Raw genomic sequence first — 21,533 nt, 5'->3', positions numbered from 1 at the left:
TTTAAACCCAGTATATTTTCCTAATTGTCCTTTTTGAAAGTTTCCATCTTTTCTTTTAGTTTTCTTAGTGGTTTTTAGCTCCCAGATTCAGCCTCTTGGTAGAGACCCAGCTTTCCAGTCATAAAGGCATGAAAAATCAGCATAATTAAAAGCTACCTATTAAAGCAACTTCATAATAGTTTTCTGAAATGCAAATGAGACATAAGAGAAGACTCACCTGAATTTGCTCTGTACATTGCTTGAAAAAAATCCACGTATTGTGCTTGGAGGTTTGGTGCTGGTAGGATATTGCAGCTATTTTTACTGAAAACTCAGGGTTTAACTAAGACAATGCTTTTAGTTCCTGACTTACAATACTGATTATAATTTCTGGTCATCTTGGATTCTCTTTCTACCTCTATTCCCATGGAGTTTACAGTGATGCCACTCTGCCTTTCCCTCTTAAATCCACTGGGTTTACATTCTGGTAATTTTCCACTTTTCTCCTTCTCCTGGCCCTCAACCCTCTGCCTCACAGCTCTCTTCCACTTTGCAATTTCTGATTTATTTCTGGCATCTGTTCAATTTCAGAAAAAAAATAATTCTAGCCTATTAGTCTTGAAAGGAAATATAAATTCCATTTTTATCAACATTCGTCAATTAAAATCTGATATTGCAAAGCCTGTTTATAAATAACTTGACTATTCCAAATTTATGTTGATAATACCTTATACCATTCATTCCATATATATAACACTTTCATGTGGCATATGAGGAGAGATGTTTCTGTGAGGGTATATAAATTTACAAGTACAGAAATAAAATCCATTGACTGCCCCCCAGTGTCACACTCATTGTGTGTATGCTCACACTTACACACATGTGCCTATAAGTTGCTTTGAAAGATGAACTTGTATATAATTATCTGATAAGATATAAAACTGAAGCCTGAAATCTGGGCTGATCTCTTGAGTTTTGGTTTGGGGCCAGATTCTGGAAAACCATTTGAGTTCCGACTCAGGCAAAATCCCCTGAATATGTTTTTCTGGCAATATTTTTGAGAACAGCTGATCTTTTCACATTTTTTCCATTTGGGTTAGAAATCTTAAGAGAGTAACCAAGATGCCACTGAAATAATGCTGTTTGCTGCTCAGTGAAAGGAAAACGCAGCCCATAGACATGGAGCCGTAATTTTGGCATTTTTCTCTGGTGTATTTCAAAGCTCTAGATGATAGATAATGACATTAAGGAGAGTGAGTTGAAGTTAATTGCAAAGCACTGCTTATTAGGTTTGAAAGAGATATAATCACAGGGCATTCTAATTCCTTAAGACACTGATTAATATAACAGCTACAGAGAAAAAAACTGGCAGGGAATACGTTTCTAGGGAGTTTGCAGGATTGCTGGTTTATGCATTTTCTTTTACAGCCTACACAGTTGGAGATAATTCAGAATCTTACTGTTTAAGAGTAAGCCAAGTATCTAAAATCTTGTGACCATATTTAGGGATGGATGAAATGTTTTGGTTAAAATAGCTCACACTCCCCTACACATGCCCATGTTTCTGTCCGGCCTTCAGACCGGTGAAAGGAAGAAACAGGAGACCTCAGAGATTTCCTTTGCCTTTCTTGTAATCCACCAGCTGGGTGTTAATGATCTCACGTTGCTTATTCCAGTACCCAAACATCTGCCTTCCCTCTGGACTTGGTTGAATCACCCAGTGCCTTTACCAGTTGCTGTGTTCATCCACAACTCTGTTTTGGTTTAATCATCCCATTAGTTGAAGCTGGAGAAACAGTTCGTGGCATGTGGCACTGGTTTGTTCTGCATCTCATCCAGCATGATGCTGGGCTATGCCAAGCAGGGTTGTCTCCTTGCAAGGGTGGAAGAATGGGGGGTGGGGTTGGGGTGGGAAATTCGGAAAGTATGGGAATGATAGCATTGTTTGGTGCTTACACCTGTTCTCCTGCTGTCCCACTGGTACTGACCTTTCCCAAGTACTGTCATCCCCTGTCCCTCCAGCATGTTTGTCTGGATAAAGGCTGTCTGCATCTCTGGTGAGAATGTGCAAAACATAGAGAGGGCTAGAGCGGTGTAAAAATAACATTTATTAGCAGACAGATTAAAGGCTGAAGAAGGATGTTTGGGGGAGCAGCGAGAAAGGCAGTCCCAAGCTACATCTGTAATAATGAAATTCTTGCAGTAGTCTCAGACAATCTGCTCCCAGTATGTACCAGGACACACAGCATTATCCATGGCTGTGCCAAGAGCCTGAACTCCACACAGCTCCTGACAGTCAGGAATTCTGCACAGCACATGCAGTTAGGCAGTTTCTCCAGCTCTTAATTGGCATCTGGAGGATGCTCTAAAAACCTCCTGAAGCGGGCAAAATCCAGCAGGCTTCGGCTGTATGGGAGGTGGATTCTGAAAGCCACCAGTGGCAGAATGGGGAGATTGTTTTTGAAGAACGAGATGTCTCATTCCTGACCCCGTCACCTTCCGTGCGAGCCAGGGGGAGAGCACTGATGCCAATCCAACAGGCATGCTCAGCAGATGTCCAAGTCTCTGGTTTATATCCAGTGATACTAAAGGTTGTTTATAAAGGCAAGACGTTATTGTTTTGAGTGTTTGGCACTGCCTCTCATCTTTTAAAAAGTTGAGAGGAACAATTCTGATGAGGTTTCCAGCTATTTTGTCTCGGTTACAAGAGCAGGCTGCAGAAATCAGTGTGTCTTCTCTGACAGCGATCCTGCACTTGTTTTACTCTTTGTAACCCTGCTAGGAAACATCTTTTTACTTGTCCGTGGAAATACAATCTGAAAGGGTTCTCTTGAATCACCGAGTTCAGCCATCTGATACTGTAGAAAACCAAGTCATCTGATCCCTCATATAGCCTAAATGAAGATGTTTTTGTTTTCTCCAGTTTATTGGGCTGCAGTTGTTGGAAAGCTGCTCCACAACACTACTGTTCCCATGGCAAGAGAGCTTCTCATTTCCAGACTAAATGTTTATATATGTTGATTTTTTCATGGCTTCATTGTCCATTAGTTAAAGTAGCTCTTTTTCAACTCTGTTGTTCACCCCTACCCTTGCCTCTCATCTCTATGGACTTAAAAATTAAAATGGTATCTGTTTTTTACTTATTTTACTGCTGTAAATGATTCATAGTCTTTTCTTCTTTTTAAAAGATAGGCTCTCCATTGCCCTTATTGCCCCAAAATACTTTTTTCTGCATCATTTTTGAATCAAGTGCATCTTGTTCCTTTGTTTCTTGGTTGATTAGAATTGTGCACAGCATTGCAGTGAGATAATTTACAGAAGGACTTTTTTCAGTGGCATTAACACTTCCTTGCTCACTTGAAAGTGACCCAGTTCATGCTGATAAAGGGTGGTTTTACTTTTTTCCCAGCCAAGGGTGAAAAGGTTGGCTTACGGTGATCCAGTGGTTTAATGAATTCAGATTAAAGTAGAAATTGTTGCTGTAACTTCAACATGCATGGCCTTTCATGTTAGATAGATTACTGAATTTCAATCCAACTTTATTACTTCAGTCATCAAAAGCATCCTCTCTGCAGTCCCTCCAAACGCAGCATCTCCACTTCTTAGGACTGGGCCTTGAAATATTCTTAATAAAATTACCTCTGGGCTTTTTCTGCCACTTGCAATATCAACCGTTGTTAATCTACCTTAAATTATTGCCCTAAACACATAATGATTCTTCTTCCTTAATCAACTTTCCCATTTTAGCCAGCAGTTTACCTCACAGCACTGAACCTGCTTGCTTGAAGAATTGATGGATTTATCTTGTCTAGAATATCAGTTATCAAATAAAGGCAGAAAGCAGATATTGCAGTGTGTCCCATTTTTCAATTACCTCTCTGACTTTCATTATTCTTGACTTAAAAATTTGTTTTCAAGCCTTGCATTACTGAGTTTGGACTAATGGTGAATCTATAGCTGCCCAGGTTACCTTGGGATGACATCAATCCATAGACATCAAAGATGATGAACAAAGTGACTTTTAGTTCAGTCTTTTCTGAGTTGATTATTAAAATGTCAGACATCCATGATGCAGCCCTGATTTCACATCAGGAAAAATATACCCTCCTGAGCCTTTCACAGGAAGAATTTCAGATTGTGGGCTGTCTGACAAATTTAGTTTTCAGTTGCAAGAAAATTAACAACTTGGCTGTCTCTCCCTCAAAATGCTGTTGAAATAGACAGTAGATTTACAGATTTCTAATTAAAACAAATGAAACTGAAAGACATTTATGCTTTTCCATTTTTTTTTCTCCCAGCAGGTCACTGAGTCACTACTTCTCTTAAAATCTCTTCCAAAACTTTCCTCGTTATTTCCTCATAGTTTTGCATGCTGTGAAATAATTACTATATAAAATGTTCCAGCATATAAATGAGTTCACCATATAAAATATATATGGTGTTACATTAAGCATTCATAGTGGGATTTTCACAGTAGCCAAAATAACTCAATTTTTAAGGGAATTTTTTGGGCACTATTTCAAAGAGAAAGTGACATTAAACATAAATATTCCGAATATTGTAATTGTTATCACTGTTCACTGATAGTCCTTTCTAGAGCATCCTCACAGGGGTAAATAGTTTGCAAGAAAAAAAATCTGCCTGTTCTGGACACAGATTCTGCTCAGAGGAGATAGCAGTCCTTTTGCTGAGCTTTTCAAAGTTGTGCTTATTAATTGAGTCTATTTTGGCATCATATTTTTCCTGAACAGGACTGTTCTGAAATTATCAGTTCTTCTGAAAACCCATAAATGTGGATTTTTGGCTTTTAATTTTGAAAATCCTGGCTATAAGTTTTATATAGTGGTTCTGTCTGTCGAGAGAACACTTAGCCTGAGATCTCATCTGGATTTAGAAGACAGAGTACAAAGACATTTTGTCTTTTGCTTGTCAGTTTATTATCTTTCATGTTCCAATTTTTGTACAGTTGAAAATCGCTTTTCCTTTCTTTGCAAGCTAAGAAATAAATCCTGTTTAAGAGTGCAGCCGTTCTGCCTTTCCTTGAATTACTAAGAACATTAATAAAATTCAGTGAAATACACAGTGCTCATATTAATGAGAGTTCAGAGGCTTCTAAAATATTTGGAGCAATAATATTTCATGGATTATTTTGGAGTACTTTGTGTAGAGGTCAACTGTGATACGATCAGTGAAACCTGTGGCTATACTGGAGCCTTAGGAAACCTGTGTAAAAATAAACCACATGGCTCTGATAGACCAGAGCAGCCAGCAGGAAATAGGGGCAGAACTATACACCCACTGCTGAACACCAATGGCATGAGAGAGGCCATTAAAACAAATAATATAAATGAGCCTGAGCTGGCTATAAGACCTGCAAGGTGATTAATGCCTGTGGTGACAAGTTGGAGGCATAGGAGGAGATTAAAGATTAAGTTAAAGGTAAGAGTGCTAACAGGCCTTTTCCTGCCCAGCACTTCTAATTGCTCTTCCTTCCTGCAAATCCAGTGGCCAACACTGCCTGCACAGCACCACATTCCTCCATGAGACTTGTCAGGCTGGTAGATAAATGAAAATTTTTTTTTTTTTAGAGCACTTTGTTCTGTCTTTTCTTTCTTTCCTTCCCCCCCCCCCCCCCTTTATTTCCTATTTTCTTTATTCTTTTTTAGAGTGTTCTGTAGGAAAAAGTCATGTGGGAGCTGTCCCTGTTGGCTTTAGGCAGTGTCCTGTATTGGGGTGGTAAGTATAGGTTGGTCCAAACCAGCCTCCAGCTGCCCACCCAGACTGGTACAGTTGGCAGAGGAGAGGCCACCAGGAAGCACAGGAAAGGACTGCAAATTTCTCTCACTTGGTTTTCCAAAACAATTGTTCAAAGAACAAGAAAAACTCGACTATCAGACAGCCTGGTCTCCTGAACCACTAAGGCTCAGTTGTAGTGTATCTACTGCCTTATTTGCAGAAGGTTTTAACACTTGACCTGAAAAGTCAACAAAAGCATCACCATCTCCCATCTTAATAAATTAAGTTCTATCTTCTCTAATCACTTCCTACAAACACACAAAGTCATCTGTTTCCTTTTGGCTTAGATCTTGTATAATGTTTGGAGGAAGAAGGTCTACTTTTGTCAGCACCCCTGTTAAATTTATTTGCTTTTCTAGTTCAAGGAAAAAGCCTATAACTCTGAAAGTCATCCAATGCTTTTATTTATTTATTTTGCTCGATTTGATTGATACATCTTTGTTCTGAGCTCATACAAATCTGACCACAAATACAGTAAAAGTGCTCCTTGTTAAAACACTTCCAGAATATCCAGGTGTTCCCATCCTGTGCTTGTCTTTCGTGGGAAGAAACTTGACCTTAGATGAAGGTACATTGAATTCAGAAGTGCTCCACCAGAAACCTTTCTGGCTGATAAGTCCAGAGCTTGAAAAATATTCAGACTACTTTGCTGCGTGTAATTCTGCTGCTTGAATTATAAGCAAGGGTTCTCAAGCCAAGATGAAAATAGGGCAGCTAGTTTTACATCTCTTTGTGTCTGAGAAACCTTTACCTGGCTCAGAGGGCACAGAGAGTCACTTGGAGAAGCAGAGATGTCACCCTAAGATATCATCAGCGCTGACATACTTGAATAGATGCCTCTTAACAGTGGTCCATAATTGTTCATTGGTACTTTCTAGCATAATTAAGAAAACATGCTGTAAAAAATGAGGTTGATGATCATTCCTCTGAAGAATTTGTGTAAATATCTGTAGATATACTATGAAAGTGTATATACATATATATTTATTTCATGTTTCATAGGCCACCAAGATTTATTGTCCTTGGTAGTAAATATTGACCTTGGATTTATCTCAGTCAATGTTTACCTCTTAGGCCAATAAATCTTGAGGTTCACCTTAACAGAAGTCAATATCTGCTTAGTGTTCAGCTCCATCATTAATATAAATATTTTAGTGACCTTTGCATGTATTAGTCTATTTTTTAAAGTCAGCTTTGTGTTACAAATCTTATGGCGCATCAGCAGTTTATTTTTCAGGCGTTTATTCATTTAAGATTTTTTTAACAACCTCTGATATTACTGTTGAGGCGTTGCAGAAAGCCTGTGGTGCATTTTTTGAGGAGAATCTCAGGAATGTGAGTGCAAGGTGCTGTGTCCAGTGGAGAGGGAGGTGGCCCAGAGCACCCGTATGTATTTGTGTGGCCCATCACGTATTTACCTACTACCTGCTTTGGTTGCTGCCTCTTCTCTGGCTTTTTTCCTTTGCATGACCAAATCTTTCCGAGATCAAGTGTTTGCTTTTCTGTATCTGTCACTGAGTTTGGGGTTAACAGGGACCTTTAGACCACCTAGTCTGACCTTTTTATCTCCTGCCGTCTTTATCTCCTCCATTTAAGAAACACTTTTTTTGCTGCCTTCCAACTCCCTTCTCTTTTGACCCTCACCAAGTGAAATTTCTCTGCAGTGTCGTTATTAAAGTTTTTCTTTCTAATCGCATTTGGTTTGGTGTGCAGCCATCTCAGTCTAGATTCAAAGTGTCTCCAAGGAGCATTGCTTTGAGAATCAGTCTGGGCTGTCACCCCCAAACACACCCCAATACTTAGGCACGAGCATTGCATCTGAATGTTATCTTGAGCCATTCAGCCATGGGTGGGGTCTCTCCTGACATCCTCCCCCTAAAAAGTGAGATGCAAAGTGGAGTCTAAATGCTTATAACCTCTTCCCACTTCCCGTGGCCACAGGAACATGTAAAGAAGCCTGTGATGTGGGTCCAAGAGTTGTGAAACCCTCCCTTTTAAATAAAGGAGCCTGAAGGCTTCAGGACAGTTACTTAGTTCAGGCACTGGACTCAGAATTTTCCTTCTCCTTCTTACTGCACCACAAGGCACATATCTTATGCTCCTGATTACAAACCACTTCACCAGCACAGATAAGAGACATGTTCTTCATCCCAGAATGTTCTCCCTCCAAACCCCTGATTCTACCACCCCCTTTTCATTAAATTACTCCTTTTATTCCAACTTAGAGTGCTGACTGTTCACATGGATAAAAGCTTGCAGGGTTAAACCCTTTGTGAGCCTATAGAAAATGTTCTGTGCATGTGGAGAGGTTTCTATTATCTTTTATAAAGGTGCTGCTGCTGTAAATGGTTTAAAAACATTGTGCTATGGAGAGTTTTGATCCCTGTCACATGAAATAGCATAAATGTCAGACCAGGGATTTATACAAATATTCCTTGAAGAGAAGCAAAGACAAGGAATTAGTTGTTCTCTTGTCCTATTTATTCCCTTTAATTGGATTTGGTTTTAAGTTGGCTTTAGTATAGAAATTTCTGCTTCATTTCTTTATTGTATTTTGGAATTTCATATCAATACAGATAAAGCCTGCTTGCCCTACATTAAAAAATATATTTAAACCAGTGGAGATATGTTCCTTAAACAGCAAAATCTTCTATTTTTTTCAAAACTATTTTTTAAACCTAACCAAAATCAGTTCCCATCTTACAGACAGAGTATCTCAGGGTGCTGGTGTTGGAGCAGTTCACAGCAGTAAACGCAGCCAGGATTCAAGATCCAGAGCAATTATAGCTGCTGATACATCAAGTCTTTGAGAGAAGGAGCTGTGAAGCATTTTTTTTCCCAGAGGGATGTGTGTGCTACAGGCCATATCGGAGCTGGTTCATGCGAGAGACCTGATAGAGCAAGTACTGCACTTTTGGCTGGTTTTCGGTGCATGCCTCCAAGTCAGACTGAAGAGCAGCTTACTGTTGTCAACCTTTGATTCATAGAGTTGTGTAAATGGGCAAAAAATTCCTTTCTGTCATGCCAGAGGCCAAATTAAACAGAAATCTGTAAACTGGGAGGGTAATTTAGTTGGGAGGAAGCAACATGAGTCGTGTGATAATGTACTCCTGCAAGTTTTTTTTTGCAATTTGTTTCGGGGCTGAGTTTGTCCTGGTTTATTTAATGCCATAAAATATAATTCTTTCTGCTGAGAAATTGCTTAAAAATTATACTGGTGTGAAAGCAAACATGGAGCTAGCAGAGCCAAGCAAAGGTGTTTGAAGGTTTGGACTAAGAGTGACCACAAATGTCGGCCTTAATACTGATCCACCAGCCTGCCTGGCGAATTCTTCATGTTCCCTTTCAACCAGGCATTTAAAAAATGTGCTGCAGATATGCAGGAAGGCATATACAACACTGCTTTTTCCCCTCTCCCATCCCAGCTATGCTAATGAAAGCCCAGCATAGCTGAGATTTCCAGATCTGCTATCGCTGTGGAGAGATAAAAGTAGACCCGTGCACTGTTACATTGCAGGATTTAACTCTGGGCACTCGTGATTTTTGTAGTGTTTGCAGCAGAATGTGGAAGAAGGAGGTTGGTGCAGTGTTTGCTGGGCAGGTTTTAGAAACACGGTGAACTGCTGGGGAGCGAGTGCTGGGAGGTTGGAAGGAGCAGGTGTTGCTGCCAGGGATATTGCTGGGTCTCTTCAAGATGTCTTTGATGTGCACTGTAGTGGTTAGTGAAGGCTCAGGAAGAAAATTAATAAGGAAGATGGAATGAAGTAATGCAATGGTGTCTGAATTTATTTCCATAGGTATGAAGAAAGCGCGCCCTTGGGTCTGTATTTGTGCATCTATAGATTTATGTTTTTTATGCTTAAAAAGCTCCCTTTCCTTGGAGCCCTGCAAATGCAGACCACTTAAGAAAACATGCATGTATCATCTGATCTAATCAATCTCTGTTTTCTCCTTCTTTGAATTAGTGGAGCTGTAAAAAATGAAGCTGCTTAATTGCGATAGTTCACTAAAAAAACTCCTACAAAAGAAGTATTTATTGTCTGGGGAAATTTTATCTCTGGTTAGTTTTATTGTAGAAGATTCTATCTCGGAAATGCTGTGAATCACAGATGAAGGGGAGTAATGATGAACTTAAGGAAAACATAAGGAAAATGTGTGGGTGTATGAGTTTGCACATGTCTGTAAGCTATAACAGATATGCAAATAGAAAAGCAAGTGCTTGTGGACATGTGGTTTTGTGTCAGATGTGAATTTTATTCATCAGCTCCTTAACGCTGGATTTACACACTTTTAAAAAATCATTCTGACTCATCCTAGAGAACCTCTATCAGCTATTTTATAATGATTTCATTTACCGATCCAATTATAAACCCAGTTGAATCCTATCCGCTAATGCAGGCTCAAGTGTTGTTATTATACCCAGCTGTTTGGTATCTCCAGGTGTGGGAGCTCACAACAAGGGTGGAAATTAATTAAGCAAGATGTGGGAGATGGCTGCAGCCGTATGTTATGAGCTTGTCAGCCAGAGGAGACGCATGTCAAACACTGCTTGATTAGTTGCAGCACACGCTGAGTGACTCGGAGCTACAGCTCTGCAGAGCCTTGGCTTCGGCCTCTCATCCCTCCCCAGCTCTTCCAGGAGCGCTTTATATCGATACATACATGATCAGAATTACCCCAGGAGTTTCCTGATGTACTCAACTACCTTACATGAACAAACCCCCCTCTAACTGCGTTTATTGAGCATCTTATCGTTCTTTAGCACTGTGTTGTTCTTTAGCATCTTTAGCATTCTTGGAGTATTCTGATTTTTGTGTTAATGGCAAAGACCACCAGGCACGGAGGGTGAAGATTTTAGCCCAATAACTGATAGTTCTGATACACTTGCCAGGCAGAGGGGCTGTCTTGTGGCACTCTGACCTTTTTCTAGGTGCACAAGCCATAGTCATAAAAATAGTGTGTAGGAGCAGTAAGTATATGATTCAAAGGAACAATTCTAATTATCACATACAATTTAATTTTCCTATATTTATAGAAAACTGTTGGAAGTGATTCCTTCACAGAGTAAAAAAAAAAAAAAAAAAAAAAAAAAAAAGATTAATATCATGTTCATGTCCAAGTTCCACAACCACAACAGTTTGTGTGTAGACATGCTCTGAATAGGAAAATTGAGTGAATTATTAGGATAAAATTTTCTCTTGTCAGAAATTTGCTAAGCACAGGGATGCAAGAAAACATAAAGACGTATAATTTAATTTTCATGAAAGAATGTCCTCCATTTCAATCTGAAAAGCAAACAGAGAATGCTATTACTGTTGGGGGAGGAGGTATTCCTCTTCTCTGCATAATGTGAACTGTAAGGTAACATGCATAGTGTGGTTTTGTTCTTATTTACTTATGTACATGTGAAATACGATTTATTATAGTTTATTTTTTAAAATAATGTCCTATGTTCCTATATAGGGATATCCCTAGGGATATATGTTCCTTGTTCCTATGTTTAGGGACATCTTCTCCATCATTTACTCCGAGAGATTGCATAATTGTGCATTTCCAATTGCCACCCTCTGGGACCACTTTAAATCCCAGCTTATACAATTGTAATTTCAGATCCCTTCAGCTGTAGTACCTTTTGAATCAGGACACAGTGATCTGTGTCAGTGCCATTTGCCCAGGGCTTCTTCAGCTTTATAACCTGATTCCTGAAGTAAGGATGAGTGCATAGTGACTCTCCAGCTTCATTGGGATAGTCCAGAAGAGGGAGCTTGAAATTAAAGAGTGAAAGGATTTGAAAGTACCAGAAGGAATAAACTGTTCAAATATGACTTTGTTGTGGTCACCCTTTATCACTGGTGGAATTTGCTTCATAATAATAACAACAGAGACTTGTTTTGGGAATGATAATTATTCTTGTGATGTTGTGTTTTGGTCCCAGGAGAAGAAATTTTCTCTCAGTTACCAAGCTAAAATGCTTATTCTTTCATCTATTAAGTTAAAATGCTTATTTTTTTCAGCATGATATCCTCCATTGCTTTTCCAGAATTTTGAGAAAATGACAAGTAATTAACTGTGGGGAAAATGTAAATCCTATACTCATGGGGGACATAAAGGGTGATCCTCCTCTTTAGTCAGCTCAAATACACCAACCTCATATCGGTGACACCAGGGTTGAATTTGGCCCAGTTTGTCTGAAGAGCATGGTTTGTCATTGTGCTAAGCCTTTCCCTGGGTCACTTCTACAATGCCAATGCATAAAAATAACACCTTTGTTACAGTGCCCTTTCATGCTTCAAATAATGATGTATTTGGAGCTTTCTCAAAGTAAGAGTTTCAATAAAGTATTCTTGCAGCAATGCTGTGTTCTTACAGCTTATAATCTCCATAAATGTCTCTGCATTAGACTCTGGTACCTGCTGGCCAAGGAAAGAGTTCCTAATCACTATATGGTACCTACTAAACCAGAAAGAAGCCTGTACAGTCTAGTATGTGTGTTTCTCTATATCTGTATATGTATGTTTGTACATCATAAGCAAGTAGAAAGTGTATTTTACTGACCCAAGTTTCTCTGTTTTGTTTTGCTTGTTTGTTTTTCTTTTGGCATTTAAATTCCTCTCTCATCTTGAATCTTAGTTCCAAGATGAAAATATTGAGAATGCTCACACACAGGAAAAAAAAGAAAAGAAATATGATTAAGTTCAACTGAAATAGCATTTTCAACAATGCCTCATTTTGATTTTAACTTATTACCAAGAAATGTTACTTTGAAGTAATTCACAGTGAAAAGTAGATCCTCTAAAGATATCACAGTAGGACAATTAGACAGTTTCAAAACTTTTAAAACATTTTAAATGGGACATGACATCAGCCGTTTTCCACAGGAATATCCAGTTTGAGCAAAGTGCTTTTTTCCCCCCCAAAAAATCATGTTACCCAATTTCTAATCAAGGCCTCCCGTTACGCACAGGCTCTGCTGATGAGCAGTGCTATTAGTGATGGGAAGCTGGGATACAGCCTCTTTGCAATTATTCATGCAGGAGGGCAGATATTCCTCCATCAGTCCACAGAGAGCATATTTTCCGTGCATTATGCATGGGATTTTCTCCAGCTGGCCTCCTGACTCACCCTCCCCTGCCTCCCCCGTGTCTGCGGCTGGGCCCAGGACCACCTCATCCCTCCCACTGGGAGCAGCTCCGTGCCAAGCCCTGGGCTCCCGGCAGGTGGACGGGGCTTCCAGACATCCCTGCTCCGACCTCCTGCTCGAAGCCGGTCTGCGCAGAGTTGGCTGCTCTAACCCAGAGCCTTGCCCAGCTTGGAAACAAGCCCCTTCCCTGGGCCCCTCTTCCAGTGTTTGACCACCCTCATAGCAAGTTTTTTTTTTTTTTTCTTTATATAGGTTGGTAATTTCCTCTGTTCCAATTTGTGCCTCTTGTCTTAAGAGCAGTAGGATCTCCCTGACTGTGTTTTCAGAAGAGGCCAAACGCAGTTCTCCCACCTTCTTTGCATCTGCTGTGTGCTCCAGGCCCTGAGCTACTTTGAGGACTCACTGTTTGTCAGTGTGTTTCTTATATGGGGGAGCCCAAAACTGGCCATGGTACTCCAGGCTGTCCAACAAGGCATGAACAGAGGGAAATAATCAATTCCCTCAGCCAGGGCTTGGCAGTGTGACTTCAGTGAAGTGATGCTTCTGAGAGGTGGGAGGAAAAGAGGCCAAAGCAGTGGGGTAGAGTGTGGGATTGGACCTTGTCATTCTTGAGCCACAAGGTTTGGCCCCTTTTTGTACCTCTTATTGCAGCAATCCATGGCAGATAGTTTTCCAGATAAAGATCCCTGCAGAAACTGCCTCCCAAAGCTGTTGTTAACGTGTGAAGATGATGTGACCCATTGGCACGTAGATGTACAGTCTGTAAAATGAATTGATGCTCTGCTCACGAAGTTGTATTCTGTTCATTGGCTATAATAATTAATGAACCTATAAAAGGACTTCATAAAACAGTAAAAGTGGAAATATTTCACAGAAATAAAAGATGACATTTTTTCTGTTTCACATGTCTGCTAGTTATGTGGACCTGTGACTTAATAAATATTATGGAATTAGACATGGACTTTAATGTTAGTCTGCCATTCACAGTCTTCTCATGTCCAATTTCAAAGACTTATATAGTCATTATGGTAAAATTAATGCATGTCTTAATTGCAATAGTAACTGTCAACCATTATAATGAATTAAATATTCTTAATTGTTAATAGCTTTGTAAGCTGCTATAATTAATTTGTTGCTGTCCTAACAGGAAAAGACATTAAGAGAAGCAGATGGGTAATGTTTTTGTTAAGGCTTCAGTACTGACTCTTTCTTAGGTACATGCCTATGACACCACATATTTGATTACAGCAATTGTAAGCTTGGGGCTGTTGATTTTAAATACCTCTAAAAGGGAATCTTTTATTTCACCTGGATGCTTTGCCTTTATTCTCAGTAGTCAGTAAATCATATTAATGGTTCTTGGTGGTTTCAGCAGTGTACATCACCAAGGACGTGTAGCATTCCTAGGAACAAGCAGTATGGATTGAAGCCTTATACATTCAGGGGGAGCCTTGCAGAGACCTTTGCAATTTATTCTGTGTTAAAGTACTGTGTTTGTTCCCTCACTACACAGATGTTTATTGAAGCCAGTTTGGTTTGAATTCTGTGCTCTTCGTCCTTACAGGGCAGGGGAAGCTGTTGGTAGAACAATTGCTAGAAAGTTGTTGTCTTTTCAGGAAATGAATCACAAGAAAATCTTAGACATACACAAGAAGACCCCGTACAACCCCCCCTCCCACCACTTCAGAAATCTTAAAATAGTTCCCAGATAGTACCCAAACATAAGAGCTACAGCTAAAGGAGGGTGGAGTTACTATCAACTCTGTTTACTAAACTTTAAAGGTATGTAAGTGGGAAAGGTTTAAAATGCTTGAATCCTCCTGCTAGGGCAGCTTCACTGCGAGAAAATGTTCCGTGTCTTTTGTTGAATTATGCCAGAACAACTCCATATCTTTTAAAGCTGTCCTCAACAACACAGGGCTGGCTTTGTTTTGCTAGAGAGATAGCAAAAGAATTAAAAAAACCTCTGCATAGCACACACACTGAAGGCTTCCTGAGGCTGCCTGCACAATGAAATTGTTCTGATTGAACTCTTGACAAATTATAACCTGCAGGTATAACGAGGATTTTCCATTTTTGCCTAACACATATACATTTTGTCTCTTCCATTTTTCCTTCCCTGCAATGCATTCAGCACAGCAAGGGCTGGAAAGAAATCTGATTGTGAAACTGATAAATTGTCTTACATAGTTTCCCTATTTTGGCCATTGCCATGGTCTGGTTCTGAAAGTGCTTGGAATTCTCTTTCTCTCTCTTTGTTTTAACAAACTTCTTCTCAGTTGCCTATTGCCAGTGCTATATTACCCACAGTGCACATCATTTTTTTTCCATCTCCCATTCTATGTCGACTCCAAGCAGCCTCGGTGTAAAAGCAGATGAGATGATTTACTTTTATCACTCACTTTTTCTCATGAGAAAGAGAACCCCCTTGGCCCTGCCCTCTCCACTGGCTTCCTCTTAGCAGAGGCATTTGCTTCTTGGCAAATGGGGTCTATAAAATGCTACAGAATTAAATCAGCAAAGTGTTTCATCATATTTATTTTGCAGTCACTGCAATAGATTTTTTTTTTCTGGTCTAAATAGCTACAGTCTCACTGGTTTGAGTGGAGTTTGCCTTCTTGGCATGAGAAGGGAATTGACTCAAGCTGGCCAGGTGGCCAGGAGTCATCAGAGATGCCAGACAGCAGAGGATCAGCCCCTGTGACTCCAGGCCTGAGCACAGTTGTGTTAAAACTTGCTGCAAGCCTTTGATATCTTTGACCTTTTAAAAAAAGTCTTTTAAATTTTGATATTCCATAAGAAGACAGCTGGTATTTTTTGATTGAATAGATAGAGATTTCATGTCTAAACGCATCTCTTGGTTTCACTTTGTTGGACTAGATCACTGCTCTCTGTATGTTCTTTGCTGCTCACAGTCTTTTCTTGTGATTTGTTTTTGAATAATACTATTGAAAGGTTACAAGCAATTAAACCTGCAGAAATCCCCCTGGAAAGCATTAGTGATGTCCTGCTTTGGATCCCTTTGGATATTCAGGTACATACAGTCTCACCTGCAACTACTCTTCCAAGCCAAAAAACTGCCCTTGATACCTTTTGACTGGAAAAAAAAGTCTGACTCCCAAGTGTCACGAGTAAACAGAAATAGATCCTCTGGGAGGAGTTAGGGAAGCTGTGAAAAAATGGCAAAACCTGTCAAAAGCTTGGCTCTGGAGAGGGTGAGAAAGAGCCCTCCAAGTGCTGATGCTGAGCCCAGGACACGCTGGGTGCAGAGCAGCTCTCTTGGTCTGTTGCAGCTCTCTTGCAGTCTCATGAAACAACAGCTTAAATACCAGATCTGGTGCCCTATTTTCTTCATCCATCACCTGAATAAGTCATCTGGAAAGAGGGCAAATGCTACATTGTCAACAAAATAAAGAAATCCCTCTGAGCAGTTCTCACTTACAGCACAATCATAAAAATCCTGGCAAAAAATCAAACCATTTCCATATCAGTTGAGCACAAAGCATTGCGAGCACGGTCGGTGTCAACAGTGCAGGGGCAGGAGACAGAGGCTGCTGTGTTCTTGGTGCTGCAGCTCAGATAGGAGATGAAATCATGGTAGTTCAACACTTGAAGACTTAACTACTGATTTTCTGGCCTGCTTTTTCTGATGGAATAGGACCTGCTTGAAAAAATGTGGTTGTCGGGAATGTGTTTGCATGTGTTTGACCCTAACAATTTAACACAACCTTCAAACCCAGGAAATAACTTTTCAGAGCTGGAGAAGAGCCTAGTTACAGTCTGTGCTAGTGGTGGTGGGATGGTTGCAGCACTGGATTTGTAAGGGCTGATTTTTGCTGTAATGGCCAGAGAATGATTTTGGATGTCTCATAAACAGGTGCGTGGTACAGGAAAAAAACAACTGACCGTGTTTTTGGCCTTGGGTGTATTGTTTATGCCTTTAGCAAGTGCCTCAGCTTATTCAGGATTTAAAGTTTGCTGTCTCAGCGTGGTGCAGGCCCAGGACACATGGCTGGAACTGAATATGGAGCATCAGATCTTTACTGGGGAGGTGGAAAATATGTCTTTTTATTGCATTACAGATTTTGGCTTGAGTTAGGAACAAATTTTTCAGATTTTTGAAGTATTTTGGTATATTGATCCTTGTGATATTTTTGTATTTATTTCAGATGCTGAAGATAAAGGCAATAAGAAAAGTTTCCAAACAGATTCTACACTTAGTCTGAATTAAATCAAAAAGCAGATTTCATACAGAGATCTTAAGCATTCAGTACTTTAGGAGATGATAATTTCCAGAAGGGTGGTTTTCTTTGGTGGTATTCTGAATGGCCCAGTTATTGGCTGCCAGACTTGTAGGCTGAAAAACTTTGAGGCTGCCTGCTGATCCATATCACTGGAGATCTGAGGATGTTTAATGAATCTCAAATTGAGCATCCAAAAGCAGGAACAGTACGACTCATTAATCACTGTGAGAGATCTTGGCCTAACTATATCAATTAAGAATAATAATAATTCCCTAGTAGGAAAGAAACATCATGATGTGTTGTCAGTGACAGTTGTGATATAATTGGTCACTTATCTTTATATTGAAGGCATGTCCTTGTTTTACTTTGGAGTTGTAAATCAGCACCACCACAACTTTGGTAACTTCTGCATCTGTGTGTTCCTATGTACCTCAGACTAATGTTTGATGACATGTCCTTCAAAGGTCTCTTTAAAAATCCAAGTCTTGGTCTAATAAGATTAAGACTTCACTGAAATAAGATTAGGACTTCACCCCATCATATGTGGGGTGCTAGAATATTTACACCTGTATTCTGCTATACAGCAGAATATTAGTGTAGATCTGCTGTTGCTGCTAGTAGACTTAGGGTTCATTACACTGTCAGCTGAAAGTTTTAGTCTGTGAGTTTTAAAGAGGGGCTTTTTGGATAAAACTAAAAGGTGATGTATAATTGAAATGTGGAACATTTTGGAGAAGGGTAGAGCGGTATACATAATTTATGGGGCACTGTTTGTACAGTCAATTGTTAAGTCATAAATAAAGTACAGGATTAAAACAAGGATGAAAAGGTGAAACTGGATAGTTATTTTCTATTTAAAATAAAATAAAGTTTCCAAGTTTGTTCCAACAGCACATTTTGATTTGGATATTGGTATTCACTGTGTTGTACCTGTTTTTGGATCTATCACATTGAAGACTTTTTTCTCTGCCATGTTTACTCAGTAAATGTTCTGAAGGCTGCAGGACTGTTCTAAGAGCTCGGTGAGGTGCCCCAGCACAGCCAAGGGGAAACCACGGGGAGGCAAAGGAGCCTCTGTCATACTGAATTCCCAGGTCCCAGAGCTGCTGGAAAACAACTTGACTTGCCTCATGGACATAAAGTCCCTTGGTGCCTGTTCCAGTTCAGCACCTGCCATTGTGGTAGTTTCCCCCATCCCACTGGAATTTCAGCTCCCAGTTCTTCTCAGTGGAGGGCTGGCACAGGGACCAGCTCCAGAGATGTGTCTGTACCAGGCAGATGATTTTTACCAACAGAGGAGTCCCTTGAACTGGAGAAATGCTGAACCCATCTAAGATCACAAAAATGAGTTCAGTGGATTTAAGAATATGGTCCATAGCTTTTCAAAGTAATTTATTATAGGTCTTTACATCAGTGCTCAAAACAAGGTGAGAAAGAGGTTTCTCCTTGACACCTTAGAGCAGGCTTTGTATCTGTGGTTTCCTGGACGTGAGTAGGAATAGCATGGAGTGGGCCTGATGAAACAACAGGGGTGAAATACATTGCTTTGTTATATTTAGGTCATGGCTGAGCATCCCTTGCAGGTGCTGCAGAGCCACAGGAGGTGCCTGGTCTGAAATCTCCCAGTTGTCCTGACACAGAGCTGTGATACTGAGCAAAAACATCCAGACTGCTGAAGAGGAAAGACATGAGCAATTTGAACTTAGGAGTGAAACATTTCCTTGAACTGAGCCTGAATAAAGTCTGGAACAGTTGAACAGGAAATAAGCTAATAATGGGATTTTACAATATGCATTTCCCATATAAGGCATTGAAATGTAGCATAGGTTTCATGGGTTTGTTTGCTGATCTTCTGACTATGTTGATGAAAATTTTGGGTTTCTCCACTGTTCCTGTTCTGTTATGGTTGTGAGGACTGTGCTCCATTCCAGGCTGAAGTGTTTCATCTTGCTGCTGTTGTCGGTGGTCCCTGGATGGACCATTCCTAGGCCAGACCAGGGAAGAGGCTAGTTAACAATCCCCTCTTGCTGCCTTTTGTTTGTGTTGGGGAGCTATTTCCTTTAGCCCTTGAGGCTGATGCATAGGAAGGGGAAGAGAGGTGGGGAGTGCCCATCTCGATGTGGCTCATACTTCTGAAAATAAGTTCCCCAAAATCTGATGTGGGGAAAGGAAGCCCTGGCTCCACGGAGCCTGCTGTCTCCCTCAATAAACAAAGGACTGGATTTGGGCAAGTTGCCCGAAGTGTTGGTGCAGGGTGTGTTCCCGTCCCTACTGCTCTGCCTGGCCTTTTAAGGCTATGTGACAGTGTGCTGGAGACATGGCAAGGTGTGTAATTCAGCTGTGATTAATGAGCACAAGGCTCTTCTGCAGCTCCCCTCTTTCTGTAGCATCGCTCGGATTCCCTTCTCACGAGCAACTCGCTGAGATTTTCAGAGTTTGGCCTCTTCTGCACTGTGAGTGCAGTCTCCTGCCAGCTCTTATGCTGCATTAATTTAGAACCATCTACCTTTCCAAGTGTGCTCTGTACTGTGGAACAGGTTTTGTTTGTAAATGCGAGGCCAGATGTTCAGAAGAGGAGAGCTCCCGTTTGGGCATCTGGCAATCACTGCTGGGACACAGACCCATCGCAGCTGAAATCCCAAATCTCTCTGCTTAGAGAGTGCAATACTCAGGCTGGTTAGTTTGTGCAGTGCTGCAAGAAGAGCCTTTCTGCATATAATTCAGGAGTTCTTTCAAAACAGCACGCACTGAATCATGGTCTCCCTTAGTTTTAAACCACAGCTTGTGCATAACTGGTTATTTTGATTCCTTGCGGAGCAGGGGTTCACTTTTCAGTTACAGCTAAAATTTTCCTTTTCTTTTTCCTCAAAATCTGCTAATGAAGGCTAAATAAACAATGAATGTAGGTCTACTGGCTAGATAAGAAATAGGTCTGATTTATTAATAAATGTTTCTTTTTTTTTTTTTCCAGTGACATATTCGATGCCATGTTCCCTGTCACACACATTGCAGGAGAAACAGTCATACAACAGGGTAATCCTTTCCTCTTTTATGTTTGCTAAGGTTGTATAATTCACATCTCTCCATTTCAGATTTCACCCTCTTTGCTTAATGGAAAGAATAACCATATTCCAAAAGCATCTAAGTGTGCAGCTATAGGATAAGTTCATGGATGCAGGTCTTTTGCTACATATGGAGAGGTCTCCTACAAAACCACATTAGGAGATCTCCAGGGTTTCAAAGTGCTACAGCTAAATGTAGATAAACAGCACTCAAATTAAACTCTTCATTCCTTAACTGAAGATAGTCAGGAAGTAAACCTCAGCTCAGAATGCATAAGGGTGGCACAGGCTAGCCGAGAGTAATTAGAGATGGAAAATATTTTTATGGTTGTTGGGAATATTCAACACCTCATTGTGCTGTATCAGAATTATCGCACTTGGCAACTTACCTGCATGCCTGCAGCACGTTGTGGAGGACTTCATTACCCTCAGGCTATATTATCTTGTGTGTTTACACTGAATGAAGTGTTGAATCAATCAAAAGAGATAAATTAATGCAATTGAAAGATATTAATAGCAAGAAATCATAACGATACTTTGATTTATGAAGGCAAATGGGCAAGGATGTTTCAGAAAATTTATCTCTCTGTAAGTAATCTGGTGTACAAACCTGTGCAAATATGTACAGGATTAAATACAGGGACAGGAAGTTATTGAATAGCTTGGCAGACCTTCAGGAAACAATCACCTTTTGTATTTTGCTTCCAGGTGATGAAGGAGACAACTTCTATGTGATTGACCAAGGCGAGGTGGATGTAAGTACACCCTTGCAGTATAATATTTATTTTGAAGCTACATAATAAAACTGTGTGCTTTGGCACGCAGCTTGAGCCAGCCATGTGCTGTGGTTCTGACTCCTTTCTTCTTGAACTAGATTTCACAGCACTCATTTCATTACTTTGCTTTTGTTGTGTTAAGTCATTTGTTCATAATTTTAAAATTGGCGTGTTTTACATCCTGGCTTATTTGTCCATTCTAAGCAGGAAAATATGGTATCAAAACCAAGCAAATGACATTATCTTCAGAGCCCTAACCACACCTGGAGGTGTGCAGTCTTTGGCAGAGCAGGCCACCATGCTGGAATGCACCCGAGGGTTTAGATCAACCATAAGGAAAATATTTTCTTTAATCAGTTAGCTTAGCTCATGTGTTGTTTGGGGTTTTTTTCACAAATTGAGATACACCCTCAGGCAGTGAGTTTCATCTTAGAAACCTTAATTTGCTTTTAAAATTAGGTCCAAATATATGAACAATGCAGCATATTAATAAAGCAAGGATTATTATAAGTGTAAAGTGATCTGTTAGACCACA

At 40.2% G+C, this 21,533-nt stretch overlaps 1 protein-coding gene across 2 annotated transcripts in view; it reads left to right on the top strand.

Moving 5' to 3' along the window:
- The window catches only part of PRKAR1B (protein kinase cAMP-dependent type I regulatory subunit beta), a 90,664-nt gene that overhangs the window by 31,436 nt on the left and 37,695 nt on the right, over positions 1-21,533 (top strand). For both annotated transcript variants that reach the window (XM_027878188.1, XM_027878189.1), the window contains exons 5-6: positions 20,132-20,193; positions 20,931-20,977. In XM_027878188.1, coding sequence (XP_027733989.1) covers positions 20,132-20,193; positions 20,931-20,977 — 109 coding nt within the window. The remainder of the gene's footprint in view (positions 1-20,131; positions 20,194-20,930; positions 20,978-21,533) is intronic.

This window comes from Empidonax traillii, unplaced genomic scaffold, assembly GCF_003031625.1.
Source record: "Empidonax traillii isolate 1590-97213 ecotype Southwest subspecies unplaced genomic scaffold, ASM303162v1 scaffold39:size2480183, whole genome shotgun sequence".
NCBI classification, from domain to species: Eukaryota; Metazoa; Chordata; class Aves; order Passeriformes; family Tyrannidae; genus Empidonax; species Empidonax traillii.
The sequence above is the reverse complement of the archived record's forward strand: the minus strand, read 5'-3'. Positions and strand labels throughout refer to the sequence as shown.